Consider the following 27,677-nt stretch of genomic DNA (forward strand, 5'->3'; position numbering starts at 1 on the left):
ATCGCACTGGAAAGTCCACCACCTTCACTATAACTGCACGTTACTAGCCACAACATATACATGAAGCACATCCCGTTATGTTATCGCAAAGCTTGGTCCAAGTAATATTGGCGAACCTTCCATACGTGTTGCATCCAAACAGAAGTCGCATCATCTGATTGGGCGAGAGGGACATATATGGGCCATAAATCGCTGCTTGCTATTGGTGGAACCTTAATAGTGTGACGCATGACGCAGGCAACGTGTCCAGCCGGGAAGCGCGCCGCGGCTCTTGCTCACGTGCTCAGCGCGTCGCAGTCATCAGTTCCGACCAAACCTGTGCTCGAATCTTGCATGATGATTGTGCAAAGCTTTATATATTGACTGATGAATACGATATATGACTATGGTAGCTTACAATGTGCTTTGCAGGCGTTGTGCATCTCGATCTGCGGGATAGATCCAACCACATCATCTCGCACACGGCGGGTATGCTTGCTTGCCTACCTTCGCGACGACAAGAAGAGGACACATCCCGTCGCATGCCTTCTTGCACGCTCGGTCCAATCGGTACCACGTGTAGAGGCCGACTTCGCACGTGGCGGCCAACTTGTCGAGTTGTTGAGGGTGACTTGACGCCGGGGCATGTTCTTGTCATCGCGCTTGCGCTTCTTGCACCGAGTCGTCGGGGGAAGTACTTGTGTGTTGCAAGTAGTCGCGCGGTTTACTTCAACGTCGATGAGTTGACTTGACTGCATGTGAGCCACATCGCAGAGACCCAGATCCACAGAGCCTTGGTCTGGTGGACGCTGAGCGCGCTGTACAGCAGCAGTATCAAGCGCAGCCGGTTGGGAGCTGACAGTGGATGAAAAGCCCTTGCGCGCCGTTCGCATCGTTGTCAAGGCGTCGCGGATGCCGCCGAAAGAGGTGCGACTTGGATGCGAGACGACGGCGATCGCGCGGGGCGTACGGGCAGTACACCGTGTGCTGCCGGCGGATCCCGCAGAGGATGCAGACCGGAACTCCATTCGGTGCTACGACCCGAGTCTTCGGGCCCGGTCGATCCGCTCGGACTCGCGCTCGGACCTTGCGCGTGCGCTCTTCCATCTCTCTGTGGCTCTGAGGCACAGGAGACTCTCGCCAGGAAATTAGAAGTCGCGTCCAATGAATGTGCAGCAACCGGAAGTCTCCGCCAGTCATATTGAGTATATCATTTCTTAGCTATTTGATTGGTAAAAAAAGGCTCAGAGGGGTAGGTCTAGAGTTTGTCGGGTTGCAATTACTTGGTTCATACAAATTTTAAGTTTAATTTATGGATAAGGCCCTTGTCGTGCTACCAGCCACGAGAGCGCAGTGCTGGTGTGTACCAGCTTAAACACTCAACGAATGCCCGGTTTCCCAGTGGCTGCACCTGTTTCCTTCCTTCTCTTTTCTCTCGCGCCGTGTCCATAAAATTTTAGATTGCAACATTTATGGTGCATTCGCCGTAATATTTGCATCACGTCGAGGAGATTGCGCGCAAGACCGATTCACCACGGCAGAATAGTGCCGTCAATATCGTAAAACGCAGCTTTGTCGCCCTTGCGCACGTTGTCTAAGATCGATGCGAGTGCGCGCGCACTTTCCTCGGCCGTTAAGTCACCTTTGTGACCCGTGAAGTCAGTCTTGACGTAGCCCGGGTGCAGGAGTACAGTCGAGATGCCACGCGGTGCCATGTCGACTGCCAGCGTCTTTGCGATACCGTTGAGAGCTGTCTTTGACGCGCGATATGCGTGGTATCCACCTTGCGTATTAAGCTCAATGCTGGCAATCTTGGCCGAGAGGAATGCGGCAATCGCATAGTCGTTTTGCTTGGCCGCAAGCTTGAGGTTGGGCATGAACGCCTTTGTGACTAGGAACGGACCCACGGCGTTGACTTCCAACTGGCGCAAGAAATCTGCCTTCGTCGTCTTCGTAAGCGAGCTCTTGACGATGATACCGGCATTGTTGATGAGCATGTCGATCGGGGCATCAGCGCCAATGGCTGTCGCGGCGGTTGCAACTGACGCTTCGTCAGCGACGTCGAGGGCCACAATGCCCTCAGGTCCTAGGCTCCGAAGCTAGTGCGTTCATGAGGTTGCTGTTACAGTGATGGACAAAGTAGATAGCGCACCTCTGTGGCCGAGGACGGGTTGCGTACTGCGGCAACAACGTTCCAGCCCAAAGCCTTGTAGTGTTTGACCAGCTCGAGGCCAATACCACGGCTCGCACCCGTGATGAGAACACGCTTGGCCATGTGTCTTGAGATGAAAATTGACTTGTGTCGTTGCACTTGAGCTTCTTCACTGAAATTGGAACTCGCTGGAGTTCACTGGGGCACAGAGAGATGCGTCCCAAAATAACCCGGGCTGCTTTCGTATCATGCATCGCTGTCGAACTAAATGGACAGAAGCTCCTATTCTTGTAAAAAATCTACTGTATCACAAGGAAGGTACGCTTTACTATTAATAGTGGGTGGCTTTCCATGCAATGTGTTCTCACGTACCCGGGGATTCTTACCACGGCAAAATACTACCATCGATGTCGTAGTACTTGGCATTGTCACCAAGTTTTGCAGCATCAAGGACAGCCGTCATACCGGCAATGCTCTCGGCTACTGTCAGCTCGCCGCGCATGTCATTCATGTCAGTTTGGACATAACCGGGATGTAGCAGCAGCGTTGAGATACCCTTGGGCCCGAGGTCGATCGCGAGGGACTTGATGAGGCTATTAAGGCCTGTCTTCGACGCTCGGTACCCGAAACAGCTCCCGGCGACGTTGCATTCGATGCTTCCCATTTTGGACGTGATATAGGCGGCAATTGCGTGTCCCTGCATCTTCACGGCAGCGTTCAAGTTGGGCAGAAATGCCTTCGTGACGAGAAACGGACCGACCGTGTTGACTTCAAGTTGGCGCATGAGATCTTCCTTCGTCGCGTCTGTCAAGGATCGCCCGAGGAGAATTCCCGCGTTGTTGAGAAGGAGATCGATGGGCGTGTCGGAACCAATCGTTGCCACCGCTGCGTCAATAGACAATTCGTCGACGACGTCCATGGCGACAATGCGCTCGAGACCAAGCTTGTGCAGCTAGACATTTCGGGGGCTCTTACGTGGTGTGTATCGTGATAGTTCGCTACCTCGATTGCTGTCGCGGGGTTGCGTACGGCCGCGATGACGAGCCATCCCTTGGCCTTGTAGTGCTTGGTCAGCTCGAGACCAATGCCGCGGCTGGCACCCGTGATAAGGATGCGCTTCGATGAGGCCATCGTCTTGTGAAGTGCAAGTCGGCAAAATGCAAAATACTGAACGGCTGCGCGGCTTGGCAGTGCGGCTTGTGTGAGTGGCCTGCGACATGTGTGTCTCCGGAATTCCCGCGAGCTCACTCGGTGCGTGAGTGATAAATGTGCGTGATTTCAAAGAAAACGCACCCAAATTGCATACGCAGGTGCATATCTGACCCAAACCTCGATAGTAGAACGCATGGTAGGAGAGAGTGTCAGCGGCTGGCGCCACTATTATTTAAAAAAACGACGTAGAACGACACCGCACACATACAAACCATGAGTAGATTTCGCATTGGGTGACAAATAAATACAATACCACATATCCGGATAAGCCGGATACATCAACGGAACTTTCGAAAGCATGCAAAAGGTTGGCGCAAGAAGGCCCATTTTGCGATTCTTCCTCCACCATGGCGCACGGACCGACGGACTACGAGCATGCGTCAATTGACAAGCTCAACTCGATGATCGACTCGACGGCCGACACGATTCGCGAGCTTCGCGCGGACAAGTCCAAGATGGCCGAAGTTGCTCGTCACGTCAAGACTCTCGTGACCTTGCGCCGCCTCGTCAAGGAAGCCCAAGAGAAGGCCGCTGAGAACCAGCTCGTAGCTGACGAGCTGCCGGTAGAATCGAAGGAATCCTCTGCAACAGTGCCCTCCGTCGGAACGGATGACAACCAGGCCGAGTCTAGCGGCCACCTCGACGCTGCTGTAGCTGTATTGAACGATGAGAAGAAAAAGCTGGAAGCGTCGCTTGAAGCTGCGAAGAAGTCGCACCTCGCGCACACTACCGCTTTGGAAGATGAAAAGAAGAAGCTTCAGGCGTCTTTGAAGGAGGCGAAGGAGGCCCACGCCACCGCCGTCGCCGCACTGCACAAGAACACACAAGATCTTGAAGCTACTTTGGCCGAGCTCACCAGCGCAAAAGAAGGCGCATCCTCGGCCAACAACGACGACCATAGTCAGCGCCTCGCGGCAGAGCTCGAAGTTGTTTCTGCCAAGCTTGTCTCTCTCGAGACGTCGTACAAGAGCGTCCAGGATGAGCTTTCGCGCGAGTCGCAACGCTATGCGATCGAGCTGGAGACGGCCAACAACTTTCACAAGCGCTTCCAGAACGATCTCAAGAAGGTGACGCAAGAACGACAAGACCTCGAGAAGAGCTTGAAGACGGCGGCTGACGACCACGCATTTGCCATCCAAGCTCTTGAGGACTCACTCGCCGCGAGCCGCGCAGAGCTTGAGAAGGAGTCGCAGGGCTTTTTCCTTCTCAAGGCCTCGGAGGCAGATCTCAAGAGACAGCTCGAGACTCTCGAGATGTCGCTGCAGGAGCGCCTTGCAGCGGGCAACAAGGCCACAGAAGAGCTTGCAGTGGTTCGACGCCAACTCAGTCAGACTGATAGCCTGCTTACGGTATTGTACTCGACGTCTATGTTGCCACATCAATGTTTACTTATCGTAGCAAGCGAATCAAGAGCTCGACCGCGAAATGAAACGCTGGGCCAAGGACCTTGAAGATGAGAAGTGCGCTCACTTGCGTGCCCAAGAAGAGCTGCGCAAAGTTGTGGACGCCAAAGCCGACATCATCGCAAAGCTCAAGAGCTCGATGACGGAAGTTGATACGCTGCGTGCTGCTCTGTCCTCGGCGCTCGCAACTGAAAAGGAATCAAGCGATGTCATTGTGAAGCTGCGGGCTGAAGGTGAGACAAGCCAAAGCCTTTTGGCCTCTCTTGCGGCCGACTTTCAGGCCCAGAAGACGGACCTCGAGCAGTTGAAGGCGACTACCGAGACGTTGATGTCGGACAAGCATCAACTCCTCGTGGATCTCGACAATGCCAAGGCCGAAGTCGTCAACTTGCTGGAGATGCGCACGACGGAACGGTCGGTCGCTGAAAGCAACGAAAAGCTGCTGTGCGAGACGCAAGCGGCGTCCAAGGTGCTCGCTACGAAGCTCGAGGCCCTTGAATCCACCCACACGGCCATCGTGGCAGACAAAACGGCGCTCGAACATTCTATCACGGTATTGCGTTATGACTGCGACAAATTCTCATCGCTACTGTAGGTCCTCAAAGAAGAGAAGGCGAGTCTTGTCGAAGCCGCCTCGTTGAGTACTGCCGAGCTTGTCCGTTTGGAGTCGGTCGCTGCGTCTTCGACGTCAGAGGTTGTGTCGCTCAAGGTGGAACTCACCAACGTCACGGATGACTGCCGTGCGCTGAAGCAGTCGCAAGTTGCATCTGCTGCAGAGCACACGGCAGCCCAAGCGCGGCTTGAGGCAGACCTCGCTGCGGAGAAAGCACGCTCTGCTGCCGCCAAGAAGGCCGCCGATCATGCCACGGTCTTGCGCAAGCTCGCAGAGGAGTCGGCAAGCGGGATCAAGAACAAGGTTGCGACGCTTGAAGCGGACGTGAAGCAGAAGGAAGTCGAAGCCAAGGAACTGAAGCAGGCAAGTGCGGCGCTGCGCAAGGAAGTTGCGGTGTTGACAGTTGCGAACGACAAGCTGGCGGCCGAGTCGAAGCAGGCGTTGGCCGAAGCCGAACGGCTGCACGCAGCCACGGACGCGATCAAGGAAGAGTGGATCCGCTTTCGCAAGGAAAACGGCAAGCTTTCCGAGACGATTGCCGAGCTGCGCAAGGCGCGCACGGTCGTAGCCGAGGAAACCAAGACGCGTGAACTCCCAGGCGCGAGCACTGCGACGGCGCAGTCGATGGAACAACAACGCAACCTGCTCATCGCCTTTATCGTCGTCGTTTTCATCAGCTGGACCATGAAGCAAGTTATGTTCTAGACGCCATTAAAGGGTTTCAATAGAATGACCAAAGTTGTACAATGAAAGTGCATAAATCGCATGAGCATCGCCTGGAGAGTAGTGGTCAATGCATTGCGAAGGGGACGAGGACATGTAGTCAAGCTGCCTGGATGGCGCAGGTCGTTCTTGGTTCTCTCACCCGATCCAGGTGGCAAATGTTATCCGGCCATCCGGATGGCCATGGATCGGCGGGTGGCGGCCGCGGAACATTTCCGGGTTTAGCGTGTGGTCGGACCCATGTCGGAGGCGCCGATCCAGTACTGCGTATGCCAGCAGGTGGACAGCGGTACGTGTGCTTCTTGTCGTGGAGACTCTTCTCCGTGTGTGGCCCGCCACTCATGCTGGCTTCGTAGCGGGGCTCATGATCGAGTGCAGTCGCGGCACGGGCGGCTGCAATAGCTGGGTGCACCCCGCCTGCTGCGGACTCGTTCTCACCGAAACAGAACTCGAGGCCATCGACAGCTACATTTGTCCGCTCTGCGAGTCGCCGGAAGACGACTTTAGCAAGATGGCGGCGGTCAACACGAAGCGGGCCAACAAGATGGCTCTCAAGGCGCGCGAGAAGTCCAAGCAGCCCAAAAAGGACAAGAAGAAGAAGGAGAAGAAGGAAAAGAAGGAGAAGAAGCGCAAGCGCGAGAAGAGCGGCGACGACCACAAGTCTTTGACGTGGAAGTGCAAGGCGTGCGCCGAGGTAAATGACGCGCCCGACTCGGTCTGCGCGTTCTGCGACGCGCCCCGAAAAAGGACATCGTCATCTTCGTCCTCGAGCCACAAGCGGTCCAAGACGAGTGAGAACGACGAGAAGAAAAGCCGGCGAAGCCACCGTGACGGACACAACAAGTCGAAGACCACGACGTACCACGTCCCCGACTCGGACGACGACCTCTCTGAGGCCGAAGTCGACTTTTCCAAGAACGCTATTGCGGTAGTACCCGTTGCTGCGTCGGCGCCAGCGCTCGTTATGACCATCGAGAAGATTATGGGGCACAAGACGGAGCCGCATGTCCAATTTCTCATCAAGTGGAAGGGCTACTCGTACATGCACGCGTCGTGGGAGACGGAAGAAACTCTCCTGCAGATTGACCCAAATAACAAGTACAAGATCAAGCGCTTCCTCGAGAAAGTGGCGGGGCCGCGCGAGGTCTCGCCAGATGACGAGGTCGAGTACTTCAACCCCGAGTACCTCGAGATCCACCGTATCCTCGACATTCGGCAGGAGGCTGCAGACGAAGCACCCGACGACGGCAAGCGATTGCTCATCAAATGGCGTGTGCTCTCGTACGCCGAATGCACGTGGGAGCGCGCCTGTGACATCGTGGACGACGATGCGATGAAACGGTACGCCCACCGCGTGACACTGCCACTGTCGCCGCCCGCGCCCATCCGGCCCTCTATTCGAGACTTCAAGAAGCTCGAGACGTCACCCACGTTCGGCAGTGACGGACGCTTCACCTTGCGCGAGTACCAACTTGAGGGGCTAAACTGGCTGCGCTGGAACTGGCACAACGCGCGCCCGAGTATTCTCGCCGATGAAATGGGACTCGGCAAGACCATCCAGACGCTGGCGTTCCTCGACGATATGCGGCAGCAGTACCACATCCCAGGGCCGTTTCTCGTCGTCGCGCCGCTTTCTCTCATCGCGCAGTGGCAGAGCGAGTGCGAGACGTGGACCGAGATGGACTGCGTCGTGTATCATGGACCGTCCGAGGCGCGGGACATCATTCAACAATACGAGTTTTACCACCTCGTGCACGGCAAGCCCGACAAGAAGAAGCCGTACAAGTTTCAGATCCTCGTCACGACGTATGAGATTGCGATCAAGGACATTGCACTGCTCTCGAAAATTCAGTGGCAATGCCTCGTCGTGGACGAGGCTCACCGATTGAAGAACCAGTCGAGTCGCCTCGTCGAACAGATGCGCAGCCTCAAGCGCAGCTACTGCGTCTTGCTCACGGGGACGCCGCTCCAGAACAAGACGGAAGAGCTTTGGGCTCTCCTGAACTTTCTTGACCCAGATGCGTTTCCGCAGCTGGCACACTTTATGGGACAGTTTGGGTCTCTGCAAGACGCGAACCAGGTTGCAGAGCTGCACAAGATTCTCAAGCCGTACTTGCTGCGTCGCGTGAAAGAAGACGTCGAGAAGTCGTTGCCGCCCAAGGAAGAAACAATCATCGAGGTCGAGCTCACGACGGTCCAGAAGCAGTGGTACCGCGCCATCTATGAGCGCAACACTGCGTTCCTCATGCGCGGAACCAACCCGAGCAACGCTCCCAACTTGATGAACGTCATGATGGAGCTCCGCAAGTGCTGCAACCATCCGTACCTCAACAACGGCGTCGAAGACGCTCTTTGCGAGGGCCTCGAGTCCGAGGCGCAGCGCTACGAGATGCTCGTCAAGTGCTGCGGCAAGATGGTTCTCCTTGACAAATTGCTTCCACGGCTCAAAGAGGGCGGTCACAAGGTGCTCATCTTCAGCCAAATGGTTCGCGTCCTGGATCTCCTGGAAGACTACATCCGCAACAGTGGCCACTTGTACGAGCGTCTCGACGGCAACATTCGCGGCAACGAGCGCCAGGCTGCCGTAGATCGTTTCGTCAAGCCCGAGTACCAGCGCTTCATCATGCTCCTATCTACAAAAGCAGGTGGCCTTGGGCTCAACCTCACGGCGGCGGACACGGTCATCATTTACGACTCGGACTGGAATCCGCAGAATGACCTTCAAGCCCAGGCACGTGCACACCGCATTGGACAGACGCACTCGGTCAAGATTTATCGCCTCATTACGCGCAAGACGTACGAGATGCACATGTTCCACAAGGCGAGTCTGAAGCTCGGCTTGGACCGGGCCGTGCTTACGCACATGCGTCAAGAACAAGATAAAGAGACGAAGAAGCCTGTAACAAAGTCCAAGGTACTGTCTGTTGCGATATATCATATCGGCCATTGAGCGTGTATCGGATGTAGGCCCAAGAAGCGCAGGAGATCGACGAGCTCTTAAAACGCGGTGCTTACGATGTGTTTCGCGACGAAGATGACGCTTCGGAGCAGTTTTGTTCGGCTGACATCGATACGCTCCTCCAGCGCAGCTCTCAGATCGTGCAGTACGAAGCACAAGCCCGCGGCTCGTTTTCGAAGGCCAGCTTCGTTTCGGTACCGATATCCTGATGTTGCTTTTGAATGGCCTCAAACAATGACCGTAGGCGGCGACTGCCGACGACGTCGATATTGATGATCCGGACTTTTGGAAGAAGGCCGTTGGTCTCGCTGAGCCCGAAGCCATCGACGAAGCATCATCGCTCGTGCTTAGCTCGCAGCGAAAGCGAACTCGTGTCGCTCGCTTTGGCACAACAAAAGATTTGGTCTCGGACGATGAGGACGAGGACGAGATCAAAAAGGACAACGAGAAGGCGCTCGCGGTCTCTCGTGAGTGGACTGTCAACGGCCGGGATCGGCTCCAGCGCGCCCTTATGCACTTTGGCTTTGGACGATGGGAAATTGTCCGCAGCCAGAGTGGCGGCTCACGATCCGTCGAGGAAGTCGAAGCGTTTGCCCGTGCGTTTGTGCTCGTGTGTGGACTTTGCTGCAGCGGCGCGACGCAAGCGAGCGACTCGACGTTTGTCCAGAGCGCGATACGCGCCGCGTCAACGGTCAAGCCCGAGTACCTTACAGCCATTGATGACCGCGAGGTGTGGACCGAGCGCGCAACGGAGCACATTCCGATTGTCCTTCAAGAAGACGACTTTGTCTCCAAGCTCAAGCAGGGTGGTGCTCGACGTGTGCTGTCTCGACTCGACATTCTCAGCCGTCTCCAACACAAGATCAATGCCGCGTGTGAAGCAATTGCAGCGCGGGACAACCTCGTTTTGCCTCTCGACTTGGACGCGCGTGTCGACCTCGTTGGCTTGGATCGACTCCTCGAGGGTCTTGGCACGGTGAACGTGCCGGATCGCCCGCAGTGGTCCGCCTTGACGCCATGGTGGGACACATCGGCCGACAAGAACCTGTGCGCGGGTGTCTTCTTGCACGGGTACGGGCGCTGCGCTCAAATTCTTGGCGACCCCCGTATCGTGTTCCAGCAGCGCGAGGCTGCGTTTGAACCGTCGCCGGCGAGCGACGATGACCCGACGCCAGTCAAGTTTCAGCAGCCAGAAGTGCAGCAAATGAATCGGCTGCTCATTTGGCTTCTCTCCATTGAAGATGTCCAGCGGCAAAAACAGCAAGAGAAGCGTGACAAGTCGTCATCCGAGGTTGTGCGCACGACGACGCTCGAGCAGTCGCAAAAAGTCGCAGTCCTTCGGCGACAAGATGCGCTCACGTGGCAACTTGTGCACCTTGATTTGCTCCGCCATTCGGTTCAGCTCCAAAACGCACAGGTGTTCTATTATTCACCGATATGCACTCCTCACAAATGTCGTATAGGTATGGTCACTCGTAGCGGACGAGAGCAAGACAAGCTTCGTCAAGGACTGGAGCGTCGACGAGCGTCAGTCTGTGAGCTATGTTCTCAGCCTGTGTGGTGCACCGCTGCTTTTGTCGAGCTACGGGGAATGGAGTTGGCTCCAAGTCGTCGAGGCGGCGCGCGTTCACAAGTCCGCAGCGCGCACTCAGCGCTATGCGTATGACCGCATGCTCGGCAAATGCCATGAGCTTCTGGGCAAAGACCTTGGCGTGTCACGATCGCAAAACGAAGTGACGTTTGTGGACCCGTTTCAAGTCTCCGCGTTGCATGGAGCCAAAGCCAAGGTGCTCGCAGGCTTGCTCTTGCGACGAACGCAAGTCTACCGGGCAGTTTCGTACGTCCTGCACAACCAAGAAGACGAACTCCAACGACTGCTTCGATCAGGTGTGTCTCGGCTCGCAATGAGCAGAGAATAGTATCATGACAATGCCGTGTAGGTCTTCCTTGGCTCACTGACGGGATGCCTGCATGGTGGTGCCCGTGGCGCCATGATATGGCACTGCTGCGGGCTGTGCTGCGCTTTGGCGTCGGGGCGTTCTTGCAGTTGCATCACCATGGCGAGCTTTGTGTGCGCCGCGTCGTTGACCACGTGCACAAGGCGTTTGTTGCAGATCGGCGCCCGCGCGATGTGTCGATGGTGTTCACGTCGCCGCTCGACTTCGAACAGTGGTTGCTCGCTACATGTGCGTCGTTTCCAGCGGCGCAGTTGCTCGAACAAAAGCTCATGCTTCTATGCTTTGCGCTCACGGACAGCCTACCGACGATGCACGAGAGCAAGCTGAGCCCCGAGTACGACATTGATGGTGTCATGCCGATGCCGATGGTGGACAGTGTCGTTACCAACCAGCGCGCGGCCATTTTGCACACGCTGCAGCCGTCGCATCCAAGGAAAGCGGTGTCAACATCGCTGCAAGAAGTTCTGGACCAAACCAAGGCCACCCGAGATGCCTATGAGCACAGCGCCGTCACGTGTTGATCAGCACAGCCCGCCACGTCTTGTGATATGACGATGAATGGACTTCTTTCCATATTCTCTTCGTCTAATCTTCCTATGGCGGCCAACCAGATTTCAGCATGTTGCAGTATCCTAGCAGGAACGTTCAGTGGTGTACCAGCATCCAGCGCCCGTTGAAACCAACGTACGCGTTGAGTTTGTGCGTGAGGAATGCTGGCTTCTCGCCTTTTGTCATATTGTAGCCCCAATTCGAGTGGGCTGTGATACTTTTCGTTGGGTTTGAACTTGGAACTCAAGATGCAGACCCGAACAATACACTGGATCTTGTTGACATTCGTCAAAGATAGAGGTGTCACCACAGTCCGGCCAATGAAGGTGCGACCCTAACGTCCCCATTTGAGGAGACTCGACTGGACCTTCCGGACTACATTTGGTAATCGTGGTATGATTGCGGCATTGTGACCAAACTGTATGCCTAGATACTGCACTGGTACACCCGTCACTAAGACCGTGAGATCGAATGCGGGCCATGTTTGCGGAGGCCGGTTTTGGTTCAGGGCCAAAGGGCCGTTTCCAAGAAGTGGAGGAGGTTTTCCGCGCAAGTCCGAGTGATCTAGAAGACCAGGATCCAAAAGCAAACACAAGATCCAAGAACCAAGATCCTGGCGCAGAGCAAGTGAGCTCGAGCCATCCACGAATCTATAGCGCGCTCAGGCTTTCACGTGTCTATACCAAGCACTGGCGGTCTACCAACACGCAATATCTAGCGCCCCTACCATTTGCGTCCCTGGCGGGCGTGGGTGCGATACGGTCCGTTTTCCCTTCCCATCTCTGCACCTTTGTTTTTTATTCGACTGGCGCTCCAACTTCGCTCATTGTTTGTCCACATATGCACGTTCGGCTACGCGATCTCAGTGTAGTACGACGAGGGTGCGCTTGCCTTGGTCATTGATCTGCTCGACGACGCCGACAATTTTATCCAACAACGCGACGTCATCAGTGCCGTAGAGCAACAGCCGTTCACGGTTTTCGTTTTCTTTTCCACCTCGCGATAGCATCCTGCGGCATCGCTGGCGTCGTCGCAGACGTCACAAGCTTCCCGGGCACAGATCCGCGACCCAGCTCACACCCAGCGCGGCAAGCCACAAGGCGGTGGCACTACGTTGGCCAAGCGGTCTAAGCCGCGCAGACCAAGCACGCCCGCCAATTCCGCCAGACGTTCCGCGCAACACATCGAAGCTCGAGAGCCTGATCTCTGTTAGGTACAATTGGCGCACGGGTGTTGACGAGCGGCCGCACATCCACACAGTTACGATGTATCTCACTAACGTCGCCCGAAGGCGTGTTGGGGTGCTCTGGGTGCGGACTTGAGGCTGTAAAGCATCCAAGATGGGTAATCGTGCGTCCCACCTTGAAGAAATCACGCAGCTACACCCGCTCGGTTCGTCAACGGTGCCAGAACCAACAGCTCTGTGCTCGAATCAACCGCAATTGGGCATATGCGCGTCCTCGGGCGCGGCCGAGCTACTTGCCACTCGGACTGTCGAGGCGTCTTCGGACGCGGTCGAGTCGAATGCTTCCTGGTCTGTGTGCATCTTCAGTGGTACGATGATATATTGTCAAGCACGGTTGTCGAGAGCCGACTTGATGGTCCTAATGCCAACGCCAATGGGAAAGAGAAGAAAAGACAACACCTACGGCGCTCGAGCACCGAACCTCCTGCACGTGAAGCACGAATTCACCGATTGGACAAAAGGTGGTCGACTACGTGCTATCTGCAGCTTGACAACGGTGACATCCGGCAGCGCTCGCTACATGGCTCGACTGAGCCAACCATGGGACGCGTCTACCTCTTACGCTCAGCGAGAAGGCGACCCATCCATAATCCGTCAAGTACTTTTTGTGCAAGCGGTCTCTCTCGGAACTTCGAGTTTGGAGTAGTCAGTATACGGCCACCGAGAAATTGGCTCGCGTCCAAGCATGCATGTGGGTAGTTCGCGCCCATGGCCGATCCAATCCGCAATTTGGAGCGCGTACTGTACTCGCTGCGCCATGTTTGCTTGCGCGCGAACGCTGCACGTGGCCTACTACACCAAGTACTAACACAGACTCTACTGGACGTTTGCTTATTCTGGGCTCGTGCAGGCTCTAGTTCCCGGCCCGAGCTGCCTCAATGTACTGGACGCGACCTTTTTGGTGGCGCACTCCAAGCACTTCCCAACGTACGTCTTCAACAACTCCTCCCGGTCATCTACACGCTTTAAACGGACGACACCAACGTTGGCATCGCCATCGTTGACCATCGAACTGGTGCGCGAGTATCGCTGGTAGAACACCGCCCCAGCAAACGACGCTCCCCTACGAGCTCAGCTCGCTCGTCATGGTTCACCCGCGGCGAGCCGCGGACCCCTGGCTCTACCTGCCGGCACCACGACAATCTGCACCGATGATTTTTCAGAGAAGGATCGATGCGGTAGCTGCTGCCCACTCGGCCTCGAGAAGATGTGCCTCCAACCTCTCTCGGTCGGCGAACGTCTCTCATCCACGTCTTGTCTTTTTCGAGCGGCGAGTCGTTCAAACATTCACACTTCCGCAAGGACGTCTTACCACTGCTCTCGTGGCTACGCTTGGCCGACGTAGCAGCGGGCATCACTCGGTCACGGGCAGAGGTACATAACCTAGTCACATGCGGCAGCTCCAACGAGCGCGGACGTGATGGGCACATCGGGCGACACTGCTGCAGTTTTTCTCGACACCTGCGGGGTTGTGCAACTGACAGCAACCACTTTTGGGTTGGCGCTACACGTATCGGCATCAGTCTTCTGGCTTCCACCGGCTACTGCAGCTTCATCGACGTATTCCGCGTAGTCGGCAACGCGATCATGCGGCTCGTCCAAGGCGTATCTCCGAGCAGCATCATTTTCAGCACAACTCGGCTCACACTCCACTTTGGGTGCTTCAACTACAAGTATGCATCGACGAATATATCCTCATCGAGCTCGCGTCAAACGTTGACATGCTCGTAACACTGGAACCAAAACATCGTCAACGAGAAGGCGACCCATCCATGATCCGTCACGTTTTCTGGGCCAGCGACCTCGTTCGGAACCTCGAGTTTGGTGTCGTCTCTATGCTCACCGAAAAATTGGCGCGCGTCCATGCATGTTCACGCTCACAGCCGAACCGCCCCGCGTTTTGTGGAGCGAGAAACTTTGCTCGCGCACGGCCGCTCACCAAGCACAACACAGTTTTCTACTGGGCGCTCGCTTATTTTGGCCTCGCGCAGGCTTCCGTTCCCGGCCCGAGCTGACCTCACGTACTGGGCGCGACCTTTTCGGTGGCGCGCATCGAGCAAGTCCCAACGTACGCCTTTGGCAACTCCTCCCGGTCATCTACACGCTAAAGATGGACGCCGCCGCCGTCGGCATCGCCATCATGGACCATTGGCACGGTTCATTCGACTTGCTGACGTGGAAGAGGAGCCTAGCAAGGCAACGACGATGCAAAGCTGATGTCGACACCTCCATGAACGCCCGCGAACGCTTGGGCGTTGATCTCACGGCGTGAGAGTGGGGAAAAGAATTTTGGAACCCTTCAGCACCCCAACCGTCATCATCGAGGTGCTGGCCATCAACACCACTGCACTCGTGTGGCAACTTGACGTTCTCTGTGGCATTGTCCAGTGGTGTATGGTGTCAACATCGCGTCACTTCGGCGGCACAAGCAGTGCACTGGCTCCGGGTCTCGATACGTCACATTCCAGGACGTAGCAACTCGCTCCTAGACACAGCCGTCGCCACAACATACGTAAACACGAAAGACCCACACGGCTTCGTGGGCAGACATACCGAATACAGCACATCTGTGCTGGATGTACCGAGCACTCGACAAAAACGCGCAGCAGCCTTGGCTGTCATCTTGGTCAAGATACGAGCAGCGGTCAACTTACACACACGTCTGGCGCGAATGGACAACCTTCCCCAAGCTCGACGCAGCCCTGTACGCCTCGACCCTCATCATCCCAAGCTCCCGAGTCATGTGCATTCAAAATCGATGACGCGGAGTCACTTAACGACAAGAATCAAACTCTCAAGCACCAAGAAGACATCAAGGCAAGGGATCCCACGTACGCATCCAAGGCCCCAAGATCGATCGCACATGTCGAGACGTGCATCTACAGATCGAGCCATCACCCACACCTCGACTATGCTCCGTGACGACAACGCGGAACCTCTCTCATCATGCTCAAGACAACAACAACTCGCTCAGTACCACGCTACGCGACGTTTTCGGCAACTGAGACGCTACAATGCAAAGCAGCGTCGCGCGATAAAGATTGTAGCAGCGGTGTGCCAAAAACCTCGAGCAACTTCGCGACACACTAGCTCCGAAACGGCGGTGCTACGGCCTGTTTTCGTGGCAGCGTGCCAGACCTCGCCGTCCCGAAACTCGGCAAGAAGTCATCGGACGTACTCACGAAACACACCACCATCAACGAGTTACCTCTCACCGACCTCACCACAACTCGGATGATTCCAACCGCGTGGCGTCGTCTCCAGGGAACCAACTCGCCCACAACTGGCATGGCGGACATCTATACGGTTGTTGCCCCCAAGTAGCTCGGTCTTATTTGAGGTCGTGCCAAATCCATCGACATTCTTGTATTGGGCGGTGGTGTTTCCGCTCTTGCAGACACCGGTAGACCACGTGATCATGAATGTTGCGGGCAGAGGAAAGCCTCGTTGGTTCTCGTGGATGAGCTTTGGAAGCAAGCCGCCGAGATAATGACTAGTCCGAGGCGTCGCCACCCTTGGGTAGCAGCGCGACTGCCGACGTGCGCTGAGGCTTGAGGAGCTCACGGCGCTTTCGTTGATGCTTGAAGACGATGTAAACTATGGAAGCAAAGGTCGAGGAATCCAGTTTGTAAAAAGAGGCCGGGAAACCGTCCAATTCCGGCGCCTTGTCTGGTACCATTGTCCGAACTGACGACGTTAATGTCCTTGACACTTACAGGCAGATCCAAGAGCTCTCGGTCTTCTTGCGCGACACTCTTTTCACTTGATCGAGAAACGAGTCGCGTAGTGCAACACCGGGGTTCTGGAAATCGTCGGAACGCATCATTGTTGACTACTTGTGGTTGAAGACATGGTGAATATCCTCCATCACCGTCACTACGTTGCTATCCGCACGTCGCATCTCTTGGACCGTGGTACGATTTGAGCCAGAACCCCGGGCTCGAAGAAAGTGACGTGTCAGGCATCGGTTGCGTGCGGTGAAGTTCAAAGTTCACGTCCTTGGCTTTCTGGTGGGCGCTCTGTTGTGACTTCGTGTATGCTTCGCGTGGCACTGCGATCTCTGCCTCGGACAACTCGCCCTGGCAGTGATGGCACTCTGCCACTTGCCAGATGACCTTCACCTGCAGCTTGCAGCGGCGGTCAATGCTCATGTACCATCGATGGCAATCTTGGAGGAAGGTCTTGGTGCACCTTTTCCGGTCGGTTCACGCTTTCCCGAGGCGATGGTCTCGGGTGGCTATTCCAAGAACGCAGACACGCCTTCCTTGATGGCGTCGGCGACCTCTTAAAGACCGAGAAGCTCCTTGTGTAGTCAGTCGCCAGTACGCGTGCAGCGGCACTGGAGGTACTAAATTGACGACCAGCCATTGGCTCATGTGGTTTCCAGTCGTTTTGCTCGGTCCTTTCTCGTACCCGGAGGTAAACATGTAAATAGCGACCACAGCACCATGACAAAGATGAGGACCAAGCGATTCACCAGGCCAACATATTTGCAACGAGAGCGCCACAGTAACCCACGACATCACCAACGGAATGCCGGCAACACTCTCGGGCTACCTCTACTTGACGCCGAAGATGGCCTCCAACATGCACCGAGCCGCATTCCACTACCGCTGCCCAGCGCTCCGCACCTGCGTCTGGTTCACCGTCTGACGCGTCCGAAACGATCACGTCTTTCGCGCCGACCTACCACTGCCAAGCCATTGACGATTGCCGCCATGGCGGCGGGTGTCGCTCAAATACACTTGCACTACAGCCTCGTTCAAAAGCCCGGGCAGATGAATCTACGTCGCCTTCTCCGGCTCCTCGCTCATCACGAGTGGCCGCGCCAGCACCTTGTCCTGCGGACCGCGCTCCTGCCTCCGGCAGCCTAGATCAAGTTCAATACCCGCGCCTACACAACGAAGAAAGTCCGACAATTATATTTGGCGTGGATTTACATATCTATTTTAACAGACGACCCACTTCAACAACAACAAAAACGTCGCCAACGGGACAATACGTAGCTACAGTGTATGTACTGTTGTGGTTACTAGGCTTGATTTATGGCACGATCGTACCACTATAGTTGCCATCGCACACGGTCCATCCAACGGTGTCATTGACTTGCCGTACGAACATGACTTAGTCATTCATTGTTCAAGTAAAACCTCCTGGTCGGAGAGTGGCCACCGTATCTAAACGCGGAGACAGGCGCATCGGTTCCACTACAAGTGCCTACCGGTCGTATCCAAGGCGTGCGGTTCGCATCGGCAAGGAGCGACAGAGGTACACCTCGCACGCGCTCACGCTCACATTCACTAGAGTAAGCCTAGTGGGCCTGGGACCACTCTTTTCTTGAAACAAAGTCTGAACTGTTAATAGGGTCACCACACCAATCCCAAGGCGAGAACAAGAATACTATTTCTCAATGCCTGTCGAGGACGAGCATCAGAGCATGGACGACTGCCCTGATCAAGCGCCTCATCCAAGACGGCCGCCTGGAAGCCATGCTCGCTGCATACGGCTTCGAGATCCAGACTAACATGGCGATGGTATCGCTCAACAGCCAAGCGGGTGCGGCCATGCCAGGAAGAATTCATCTCCGACGACCGAAGGCAAGGAACGGGTACCCCACGGCCGACATCTCTTCGACTAGTACGGCAGATCGAGAGCTTCGACCCTCGCCGCGCTACCGAACGCGCAAGAAGAGATCGTCAATCAGCATAGGCAGTCTTTGCAGGCGCCCAGGTTTAGCTACCGGCACGCTCCATCTCTTGGCTCCTCCACGTCGGCGTTTCCAGCAACGCCAGTCGAGCCAGCGTCTGGATATTACAACCAACACGGGCGACTTTCTCGAGCGCCCGCTTCCGGCAGCCAACATGCGCCGTCTTTTGGGCCCTCGGCACCCGATCCTCGGACGGTGTCGTTCGGACCTGCGTATAGCGTCACCTCCATTGCGGGAGTGCAGGTGGTCGATTACGAGAAGACCATGACCAAGCTCTTCGCCCCGGGCGCCAAACCGACGACAACGAAACCCATGTTTTCGTTTCAAGGCGGCCGCATGCCAAGTCTTGATCGTCACTCTCAACGCATGCCCGAGTATCCGAGTCCATTCCAGCACAGACAAGTACCGTGCCCAAGCCCAGCGTCAACTCCTGTGACAAACGCGATGCTGAAGTTCAGTCGGTCGACCGAAGACGACAATGACGAAGCAACAGCAACTGCAATGAGCCCTCCTCATGAAGCGGCGCCCAGTGACGTCCAAGTCCAGCCGCAGGCGACTTTGCATCCGCAGCAACAACGCGCCAAGTCAAGCCTCACCTCTACTTGTGCGGCGACGAAGATGCCAATTACCAGTAACTTGACCGAAGCGACGGCAGCCGAGTCGCCTGCAGTGACAAGCTGCCAGCCCCAGAGCAACGACTTGTCCAGCGTCAACGAAGCGGCTCTCATGCCTTTGGTGACACACCTTCCCGTGACAACTGACCATGTGACGTCGGACATTGCTGCGATCCACACCGCGTCGGCACCAGCGCAAAACTCGAACGGCGACGTCAACTCGCGCACAAGCCGCAAACCAGTCAACAAGGACGAAGTCGAGCGCAGCACTGCGATGAACAAGGTCCAAGTCCAACACGACGACTGCGACACCATGTCGCCAATCCAGGCTCATGCCAGCGGCACCATCGCCGTAATCAAGTGCAACTGAGCCACTCGACATCAGCGTGCCAATGCATTGGAAGGTCCAAGGTAGCATCGCGGAGAAGCTCGCAACCGCGTCGCGGTCTTCCATCACCGCGATATATCAAGTGTCCTCTGAGATGACGTCGAGTGCGCCATACCCAGGAGCTCAAGGGCCGCTACACGACGAGCCGCGGCTTCCGGACACACCGACCACGGACGACGTTGCTTGGCCATCGACGGGCGGGGTACGGCCGGCGCGGAACCAAGCTCTGGCCGTTGACCTTAACTACTACGACGTGCTTCCACAACCCAAGGACGTCTGTGAGGTTGACCTTACTGATGGCCTGCGCGAACGGCTATCTGCGTACGACACGGACATCAGCTCCGTCGGTCTCTCGGCGCTCTACTCGAGCTGTGCAACGTTACGCTCGACGACAAACATCAAGGTGCTCGTATCCAGCTTCCAGCAACGAGCTCAACCAGCCATGGCATTCTCAAGGAAACTTACAGCCGCGACACGACAGAAGTGCTCGACTGGCTTTCTAACAAGGCCTCCCGCGCGATACTCACTGACATCTGCCCCCAAGGACCCAACCCTTTGCAAGGCGCCGACATCCCGTCGACAAGTCCAATTAACTCGAAGATGCGCTTTTTCTCGTCACGGATGGCCTCAACATCGACCTGCTCCAGGATGCGACCAAGTAGCAACGTCCAGCGGACGAGCGACGCGCCAGCGAGCTCAAAGAAGATCATGATTTCCCTCGAAAGTCAAGCATGCGCGACAAACTCCCGAAAATTATCATCCGAGCTGTGGGCTGCACATGGGGGAGTGTTTTGGGCTTTCGAAACTTCGACCTGCATTCGTGAGATTCAAGATGGCCATCAAACCTTGATGGAATGACGAACGGGTCCAATCCAGCGATCTCATTGGCTGAAACTCCAACAAAATTCATAAGCTCCATCTAGCGTCAAAACTACGAAGTTTGCCCGAACTGGCAACTTTTATCACTCGGGGGGCCAAATGCTCCATCAGCAAAAAGGGTGATCGATGGAAAAACGGGTCAAACGGGTACGGGAGCCGCATGCCATTTTATTAGCAATTAAATCTCCAAGTCCTCCCCAGCTTGGGCCATCTTCTCAATGGCCGCAAACTTTGCGTGTACGAGCTTGGCATCCCCGAGAGTCGTTTTCATCGCTAAACGTGCTTTCTTCATGGCTACGCGCTCAGTTTTCAGGTCGAGGCGTCTTTCTTTCCTTGGCGACTAAGCGACCTCTATCAATGGCAAAAGGATCGCTTGTCAAGCTCAAGAGCGTGGCCATGCCGTCCTGGCTCTTGACGCGCTTCGTCGAAGAGTTCGAAACAAAGACGTTTGCCTTGGCTGGGCGCGCGGCTAATGGTGGTAAAGCGTAGACCCGGCATGCGAACGCTAGCCGTTGTGCGCTAGACGCCAAAGCACGGGATGAAGCAGGAAGCAGGCTCGTCGGCTGTTGGGGCTTCCATAGCCCCACGAGCGTGCACTATCGCCTTGCAGGAAGGAAAGCATGGTGAAGATCATTCGGCACATGGAAGTGTGCATTGTGCTGCACAACTTGTGCTGTACTGACGCTGTTCCAGACAATTAAGTCGAAGTTGAGCTTCCCGACGACTCGCGCATTCGAAACGACAACGCCGCGTCCGACCTGTACGTAACGACTTGAAGGAACAAGGGTGGAAAAGATCGCCGTCAAGCTTGGCTCGTCAGCATTTGCAACTAAAAACACACTGTGTTCTGTGGTTCAAGCGGATTTTTTTTATGGAAATGTTTTTGGTGCCGCCCTTTTTTCCGCACTTCTGATTGGACAAAAATCAGCGAATTGTTTTTCCATCAATAATAAAGGTTTGGTGGCCAGCTTGAATCCCACTATAAATGACGATGTCTTTAGCAAGGCAGATGTACTCGTTGCTGCAGCCTTCGTTGGCTGCTTGCATGAGCAAAACATGCGTGTGAGGTAGGAACCCTTTGCGTTTGGAACTTGATGACCAGAGAGTACTGTAGTCCACAAATGCCTTAATTGTAGCCTAGCTCTTGTCGCTGCGCCTCCGACGAATATCACATTCAAGCTGTGCGAGTGGAAAAATGTATGGAGAGAGAGCAGCGTAGTCGTCGTTATATCCCTTGAACCACACAAGCGGCTTGTCGGGGTCGAGCAATCGATCGGCTCCGAGCAAGAGGACATCATTGGGCTGTCCGCAGTGCTGGCAATACGGTCTGTAGTGGAGAGGGCACCCCTACCGCGTCGTTGAGCGTAGATGAGTTGCGTGGGGACAAAAGCGTTGTTCGGTGCGATTGGAAGCTGGTCAGTCAACGATGCCGGTTCCATCGGGCAGCGACAGCAAGCAAAATGTGGCATAGGCACTGTTATGCTCGTGCAATATCTCGCAGGCATGCTTGTACTGTCCATTGTAGCAGGGCCATTCCCAACAAGTGGAAGAGGCTTTCCGCGCAAAGCCGTGCGATCTGGAGAATCAAGATCTAAGAGCAAATACAAGATCCATGTTCCAGGCGCAGAGCGAGCAAGCTCAAGCCAATCCCGAATTTGTAGTGTCAGTCAATTAGTTTCGCCAACCACTGGCACGGCGAACACAAACATGGTTGCTGCCCCCGCGTAGTTCTGTTTTAAATTAAGAATTTGGATTCTACGCAATGCAGCCAAGTTTGCAGCGAAGCAGTGACTTCAGACAAAGACAGAATTGTCGACTGACCATAGACAGGCGCACGGAGCAATAGCCGCAGCGCTCTTTAAGTTCCCCTCTAGAGCTGTCGACAGCGTGAATCTAAGGGTTCGCTCAATTTATCACGAACGCCATCGGTGCGGGAACCTGTACGTATTAGATGCTAGTGAAATAGTAGGCTACCTTGTAACGATGCAGTCAAAATTAGTGGACTTAATAGCACTTTATGTTGTTTACTTCATTCGAGTAAATTTTAGTGCTTTCTTCATTTTGTCTTCCATGTAAAAAGCACAAACTGATGTGCGTAGCCAAACCTGTATAGTCTTCTAGCTAGCAAATATGGACCTGAATTTTGTATAACGTGATAGCACAAACTGATTTGTGTGGCAAAACCTGTATAGTCTTTTAGCTAGCATATATGCACCTGAATTTTCGTATTTCGTATAAATCAAAAATGTCTCTGTCAAAAAAATCTGTCGTCAAGCAGTATCTTGAGAAGCAGTGGGAACTGAGTAACTCTGGAACTCTGGGCAGAGCTTAATCAAGCGCAGCCGTTGTCGGTAAGTGGTTCAACTGTTACTGTTATTTGATTGTCATTAGTCAATGACGTTGCGACCTATATTACATGCAGGCCGCAGCACCATTGAGAATTGAAAGAGTTGTTGTTTAAGCTTCTCCACCCTTCCGCGCTATTTATCCCTGGCCCTGTAAAAATTTTACAGGGTGGAGCAAATTTATCCTGGTTCCTGTACAGAGCGCCCTGGCACCCTGGCTTTGACCAGGTAAAATCGCAAGTGACTCATGTTTTGTATACTAGTGAAAAAGGGATACAAAATCGAATTTTAAGACGAAGTTCGAAGAAATCGACTCCATACAAATCGCGACTTCCTGCATCTTTTTACAGGCCGAGCGGTGGGGCATTTTGTCTTTTTTTGCTTTGCATGGCGAAAAACGGGGCGAAATCGGCCGGTAAAAAACCCAGAGTCAGTTTGGGATACGGGAAACCGGTGGAGATGCTCTTAGACTTGACACCTAGCGTTGGATTGTAAGTACTGGAGCTAGCAGATAGACGATACACGACTACATTTATATTAACACACGTGCGTTGTGTATAATCCATGTAGGGTCACTAAGCAAAAAAATGATGTGCGGAGAAGGTTCTTCCCTACTGTAGGAATAGTTCTTAAACATAGCAGCTGAAGGGACCGAATACCGATGCATCGCACAGCGGCTAGAAAACACCGCCGAAAGCATTGCCAAGTATCGCTGCTTCGAAAATGCCTCTACGCGGTTAACCCGAATCGCCTTCAAATAGTCGAGAAAACTAAATGGTGCTGGTTCCATTCGAAAATGCGGAGCGGCCGTTGAGTGGCGTGATGCTCTGCGTAGTGGAGGCTTTTGTTGCTAATTTTCGGACGGGTGCCACAAGTCATAGACTGCAATATCTGCACACAGATGCACGGCACGAAAATTTTGGGCGCAGTGTTTAGAAACGTAGGATAGATAAAGTAGAAAGAGGGATATAGAAGCTGTTGCCATGGATCCAACAGCTAGCTTGTGTTTTATTTTTGCCTCATAGAGTCGACACTCTCCAAGTGCATACTGTGGTGCTTATGAATTGGGGTGGTTTATCAATTATGCAAAGGTATAATGCAATATCCATAAATTGGTCACACAGTAGGTTCTACTCTTCCTCATCTTTGTCATCTTCCTCGTCGACATAGTCGCGCAGTGGGCGACTGGTTGCAGCTGTTGGCGTGGTAGAAGTCGAGGATCATAGTCTTGTGCTCGATATTAAGCTGCCAGCGTCGCGTTTAACTTGGCGGCCACCGTCTTCCTGTGGCGCATATTGCATAATGAGCTATAAGCTCAGCTATGCACTGACGTCGCCGAGGTATGCACTTCCGTCGGCTGCGAATCAATTGGCGACTCGAGACCCATACCATTTTTTAAGAATATTAGGGTGATATATAACAGGACAACGGGACGAGCTTTATCGAGTTTCAGTAGTATGCACATATAGGGAGTCGACTTAAGTGCACACGCAGGTGATTGGGAGTACGTACAGCCTCCATTTGTCTGGCGTTGTTTGTCAAGCGGAAAAGTCCACAAGGCTGACTTTAGCGATCACAACTAGCTAAGGAAGGTCAAGTTGAGTCTCCTCCGTACTCCGTACTTTACAAAATATAAGCACAGTAAAAAGACTTCTTGACGAAAAAATGGTTTTTTCTTAACATAAATATCATTGCCGCTTCGCGTCTATTATCAGAAAAAACACTCTCCAAATACTCGACGCTGGCGTCGCCCATTCCTCGATTTGCCCGATGAAGAAGTTTATTCCGCAATAGCCAGAGAACGCGAAGTGGATGCGTGCTCAAGAAGCGCGCCAGCGAGAAACTCGCGACCCCAGGGACGGGCTGAATATTAAGCGTGCCTCTTTGTTTCCCGAACGCACGCCGCACACGATTGAGGCCGTTACGACATGATCAGAGCCTGACATCCTCCTACACGTGGCACGACACCGTGACGTCATGAAGCAGCTTCGCGCCATTAATCCGCCGTGGGTGGGCGAAGACGTTTCTTCCGTGGTGGCTTCTCGACGCACGGCCGAGCGACGTCGTATGTATCCGTGGTCTGACAAGGCGTGCGCCGTCTTCTTTTACTTGCATCCAAGCCTTGGGAACACAGACATCGAGCTCGCGCAAAAGCGTCCTTGATTAATCCGACACAGCAACACGCAAGATCGACTCAAAGCAGCCAACAAAGGAATCGCCGCAGCGTTTAGAGAGTACGGCCAGGATCCACGGTGCAGGACCGCTGAGGAGCCACGCGACGGACTCGAGGTTTTGCAGGACAACTGCATCTGCGCCTCCTAGCTCGAGATCCAGTCGATCTATCAGAGTAGACTAGCTTGCGTTCTATTGGTCAGTCATTTTGAAAAAATCACTGCATTTCCTTTCACAAAGATTACTTTCATGGGGCAAAATGGTCCACTCTTTACGTTAATTTCATCACTTTCTTGGCGCGAACCAAAGTGTATACTTTGTTAAGTAACGTTACGGCCAGATCCTGCGGCAGCGACGGCCATGTGGCCTTAACGCTCAACAGTATGGTTGGCGCGCAGTGTGTGCCGGACAGCGGCTGCGGCCCGAACATCATTCCCGCCAAGCGGTTGAGCAGCTGAAGCAGAAGATGCCCGACTTTAAGTCATCAACTTGGCTGTGGACAAGACGACGCTGCAGTTGAACAAAAGGTCCAGTTGCGTCTGCAGCTCCATACGGCTGCCGGTCCTGTCCGACGATCTTAAACACCTCGCTGCGGAGCTTACGAATGCGGGTGCACGACACGCTCGACATGAACCGTCTCGATCGAGAAGATGCTGCAGCATTCAAGAGCATGCTGGCTTGCTCAATCTTGGAAGGCTTCCCCACGAAGCGCTATGAACGGCTCGAGAAGATCGTGAAGAGCTACGAAATTTGGCGGGCAGTCTTCCGCGGCAAAGATCCACCATCCGATATCGAGCAGATGGACATCAAGCTCAAGACGGATGCGAGCCCGTACAGCTAGCTGTGCGGGTCGCAAGCTCAACCCGTACCAGGAGCGCTTTGTGCATTTGTTCGATCGCCAACTTTTGCTGGACGGCGTGATCGAGAAGAGTAACCGATCGGCGGTATGCAGCCCGAGCAACTCAGTGTTGAAGCGATCCGCAAGCCCCTAATGAATGGTCCGATAAAGACCTTTCGCGTTATTTTCGGCTTACGATCGACTACCGGCGCGTCAACGCAATGACTGTGCCTTTGGCGGCATTTGTGGCGTTGTCCGTATTCATCGACATGCTCAAGGACGCGCAGTTCTTTGGCAACCTTTTTGCTCAAAGGCTTCTGGAAGATGCCACTAGCGGAGCGATGTCGTCAGGTTCTCTCGTTTTTCCTGGACACCACGGTATCCACGCCTTCCCGCTTCATGTAAGGAGACGTGCACTCGGCGCTGTATTTCCAGAACATCTCCTTTACGTGTGTCTCCCCATCTGGATTGACGACATTTTAACAGTATTTGCCAAGACCATCGACGACATTTTCGACGCCCTCGATCGCTTCTTTGCGATGTGCCAGAAGTACAACCTCAAGCTCAACCCCAACCAGTGTACGCTCTATATAAGACGGAGATCAAGTGGTGCGGTCGATTGATCGGCGACCAAGGCGTTCGTCACGATCCGGGGCGTATTGCGTCGCTGTTCGCGCTGCCTTACCCAAGAAACGGGGGCAGCTTCAACAGTTTGTCTGCGCGACCAACTGGATGAGCGATTCTGTTCCGGGTTTTGCGCTTACGGCGATGCCGCTTCAGCAGCGGTTGGACGTCGTTCTCGCGCGCGAGCCAACGCGCAAGAAGCGCGTAGCTACGGCTGTTGCAGGGGAGCTCTCGACAGAAGAGAAGGCGGCATGGGACGCGGTCAAAGAAGCTTTGGCCAATGCAGCCCAGCTGCCACATCTTGATCAGGATGCTGAGCTCCTCGTGTTTCTCGACGCCTCGGGCGACGGCTTCTCGATCATCAACACACAAATAAAGTAGTTCAGCGGTAGCGTGCCTGTGCGGGCGTTGCAGCACGAATTGGTCGCGTGTATCTCGGGTGTGTGGAAGGGTGCTCATGGAGCGTGATCGAGCAAGAATCGTACCCGATTGTCAAGGCGTGTCTCGACTTTGAGTAACTTCTCATGCGGCCGCGTGGATTCCGCATCTACACCGACCACAAGAGCCTCATCAACGTCGTTGCACCCGGTCAAGAATGAAAGCCCTGACAGAGTTGCAAGCTTGCGCAATGGGCCATCTACATTGCGCCTTACCGCTACACGATCGAGCATATCGATGGCGAGCACAGCATCTGGGCAGACATAATGTCGCAATGGGGCCACGCAAAAGACAAGGCCGTGCAGCGGAAGCGGCCGGAAGGTGCAGCCAAGAAAGAAGAAGACGAGCGCGAGCGGGCCCGTTTGCATCGTCTGACCAAACTGAAGAAGAAGGGAAAGAAAACGTTGCCCAAGAGCGAGCCGCTGCGGCCTCTGGACGAAGCGGGCTTCGAGTGGCCGAGCTTGTTCTACATCAAGGTTGCACAGAGTCAAGACGCCGTGCCGAACTTTGCGACGTTCGACGCGACGATGGACCTTTGGACCGTCAAATCGGCCGGCAAGGATGTCATGTGGACCTCGGCTTTGGAACGGCGGCTCTTCATTGTTGCGCGCGCATTGCGGACCGATGAGCCACCGTAGCAAGTTAGCGATGAAGATGTACCTAAAGCAGCTTTTTTGGCTTGATCAACTTGACGTAAAGCTGACGGCCTTTCTGGATAAGTGTTTCCTTTGCCCTCACGTGAAGGGTGGGCGAGTAACTCAACGCCCACACAGCCAGCTCTGGTGTGCGTCCCAACGAAGGCATCCGCATTGATTTCCTCTATTTGGGTGACTCGTTCAAAGGCTCCAAGTGCGTGCTCGTGCTCAAAGACGACTTGA

General features: G+C 54.6%; 6 protein-coding genes across 6 annotated transcripts; 4 read left to right on the forward strand and 2 right to left on the reverse strand.

Annotated features, from left to right (window-relative positions):
• Nucleotides 1–1,417: 1,417 nt before the first annotated feature.
• SDRG_04006 (hypothetical protein) lies at nucleotides 1,418–2,376 on the reverse strand. The gene is made up of 2 exons (XM_008609655.1): nucleotides 2,132–2,376; nucleotides 1,418–2,078 (listed from the first exon to the last, which is right to left on the reverse strand). The coding sequence occupies exons 1-2, from the start codon at nucleotides 2,252–2,254 to the stop codon at nucleotides 1,509–1,511; spliced, it is 693 nt and encodes a 230-aa protein (XP_008607877.1). The 5' UTR covers nucleotides 2,255–2,376; the 3' UTR covers nucleotides 1,418–1,508.
• Nucleotides 2,377–2,431: 55 nt separating this feature from the next.
• Nucleotides 2,432–3,372, reverse strand: SDRG_04007 (hypothetical protein). Its single transcript, XM_008609656.1, has 2 exons — nucleotides 3,134–3,372; nucleotides 2,432–3,083 (listed from the first exon to the last, which is right to left on the reverse strand). Exons 1-2 carry the CDS (start codon nucleotides 3,260–3,262, stop codon nucleotides 2,514–2,516), a joined length of 699 nt encoding a protein of 232 aa, XP_008607878.1. The 5' UTR covers nucleotides 3,263–3,372; the 3' UTR covers nucleotides 2,432–2,513.
• Nucleotides 3,373–3,660: 288 nt separating this feature from the next.
• Nucleotides 3,661–6,111, forward strand: SDRG_04008 (hypothetical protein). Its single transcript, XM_008609657.1, has 3 exons — nucleotides 3,661–4,692; nucleotides 4,742–5,299; nucleotides 5,342–6,111. The coding sequence occupies exons 1-3, from the start codon at nucleotides 3,691–3,693 to the stop codon at nucleotides 6,062–6,064; spliced, it is 2,283 nt and encodes a 760-aa protein (XP_008607879.1). The 5' UTR covers nucleotides 3,661–3,690; the 3' UTR covers nucleotides 6,065–6,111.
• Nucleotides 6,112–6,285: 174 nt separating this feature from the next.
• SDRG_04009 (hypothetical protein) lies at nucleotides 6,286–11,579 on the forward strand. The gene is made up of 6 exons (XM_008609658.1): nucleotides 6,286–6,371; nucleotides 6,439–8,996; nucleotides 9,050–9,235; nucleotides 9,286–10,458; nucleotides 10,505–10,928; nucleotides 10,982–11,579. The coding sequence occupies exons 1-6, from the start codon at nucleotides 6,323–6,325 to the stop codon at nucleotides 11,518–11,520; spliced, it is 4,929 nt and encodes a 1,642-aa protein (XP_008607880.1). The 5' UTR covers nucleotides 6,286–6,322; the 3' UTR covers nucleotides 11,521–11,579.
• Nucleotides 11,580–18,945: 7,366 nt separating this feature from the next.
• On the forward strand, nucleotides 18,946–19,485 carry SDRG_04010 (hypothetical protein; the record flags this gene model as incomplete). Its single annotated transcript, XM_008609659.1, has 1 exon — nucleotides 18,946–19,485. One exon carries the CDS (start codon nucleotides 18,946–18,948, stop codon nucleotides 19,483–19,485), a length of 540 nt encoding a protein of 179 aa, XP_008607881.1.
• A 7,580-nt stretch (nucleotides 19,486–27,065) lies between these two features.
• SDRG_04011 (hypothetical protein) lies at nucleotides 27,066–27,437 on the forward strand (the record flags this gene model as incomplete). The annotated part of the gene is made up of 1 exon (XM_008609660.1): nucleotides 27,066–27,437. The coding sequence occupies one exon, from the start codon at nucleotides 27,066–27,068 to the stop codon at nucleotides 27,435–27,437; it is 372 nt and encodes a 123-aa protein (XP_008607882.1).
• Nucleotides 27,438–27,677: the final 240 nt, after the last annotated feature.

Source organism: Saprolegnia diclina (genome assembly GCF_000281045.1).
Source record: "Saprolegnia diclina VS20 unplaced genomic scaffold supercont1.10, whole genome shotgun sequence".
NCBI classification, from domain to species: Eukaryota; Oomycota; class Saprolegniomycetes; order Saprolegniales; family Saprolegniaceae; genus Saprolegnia; species Saprolegnia diclina.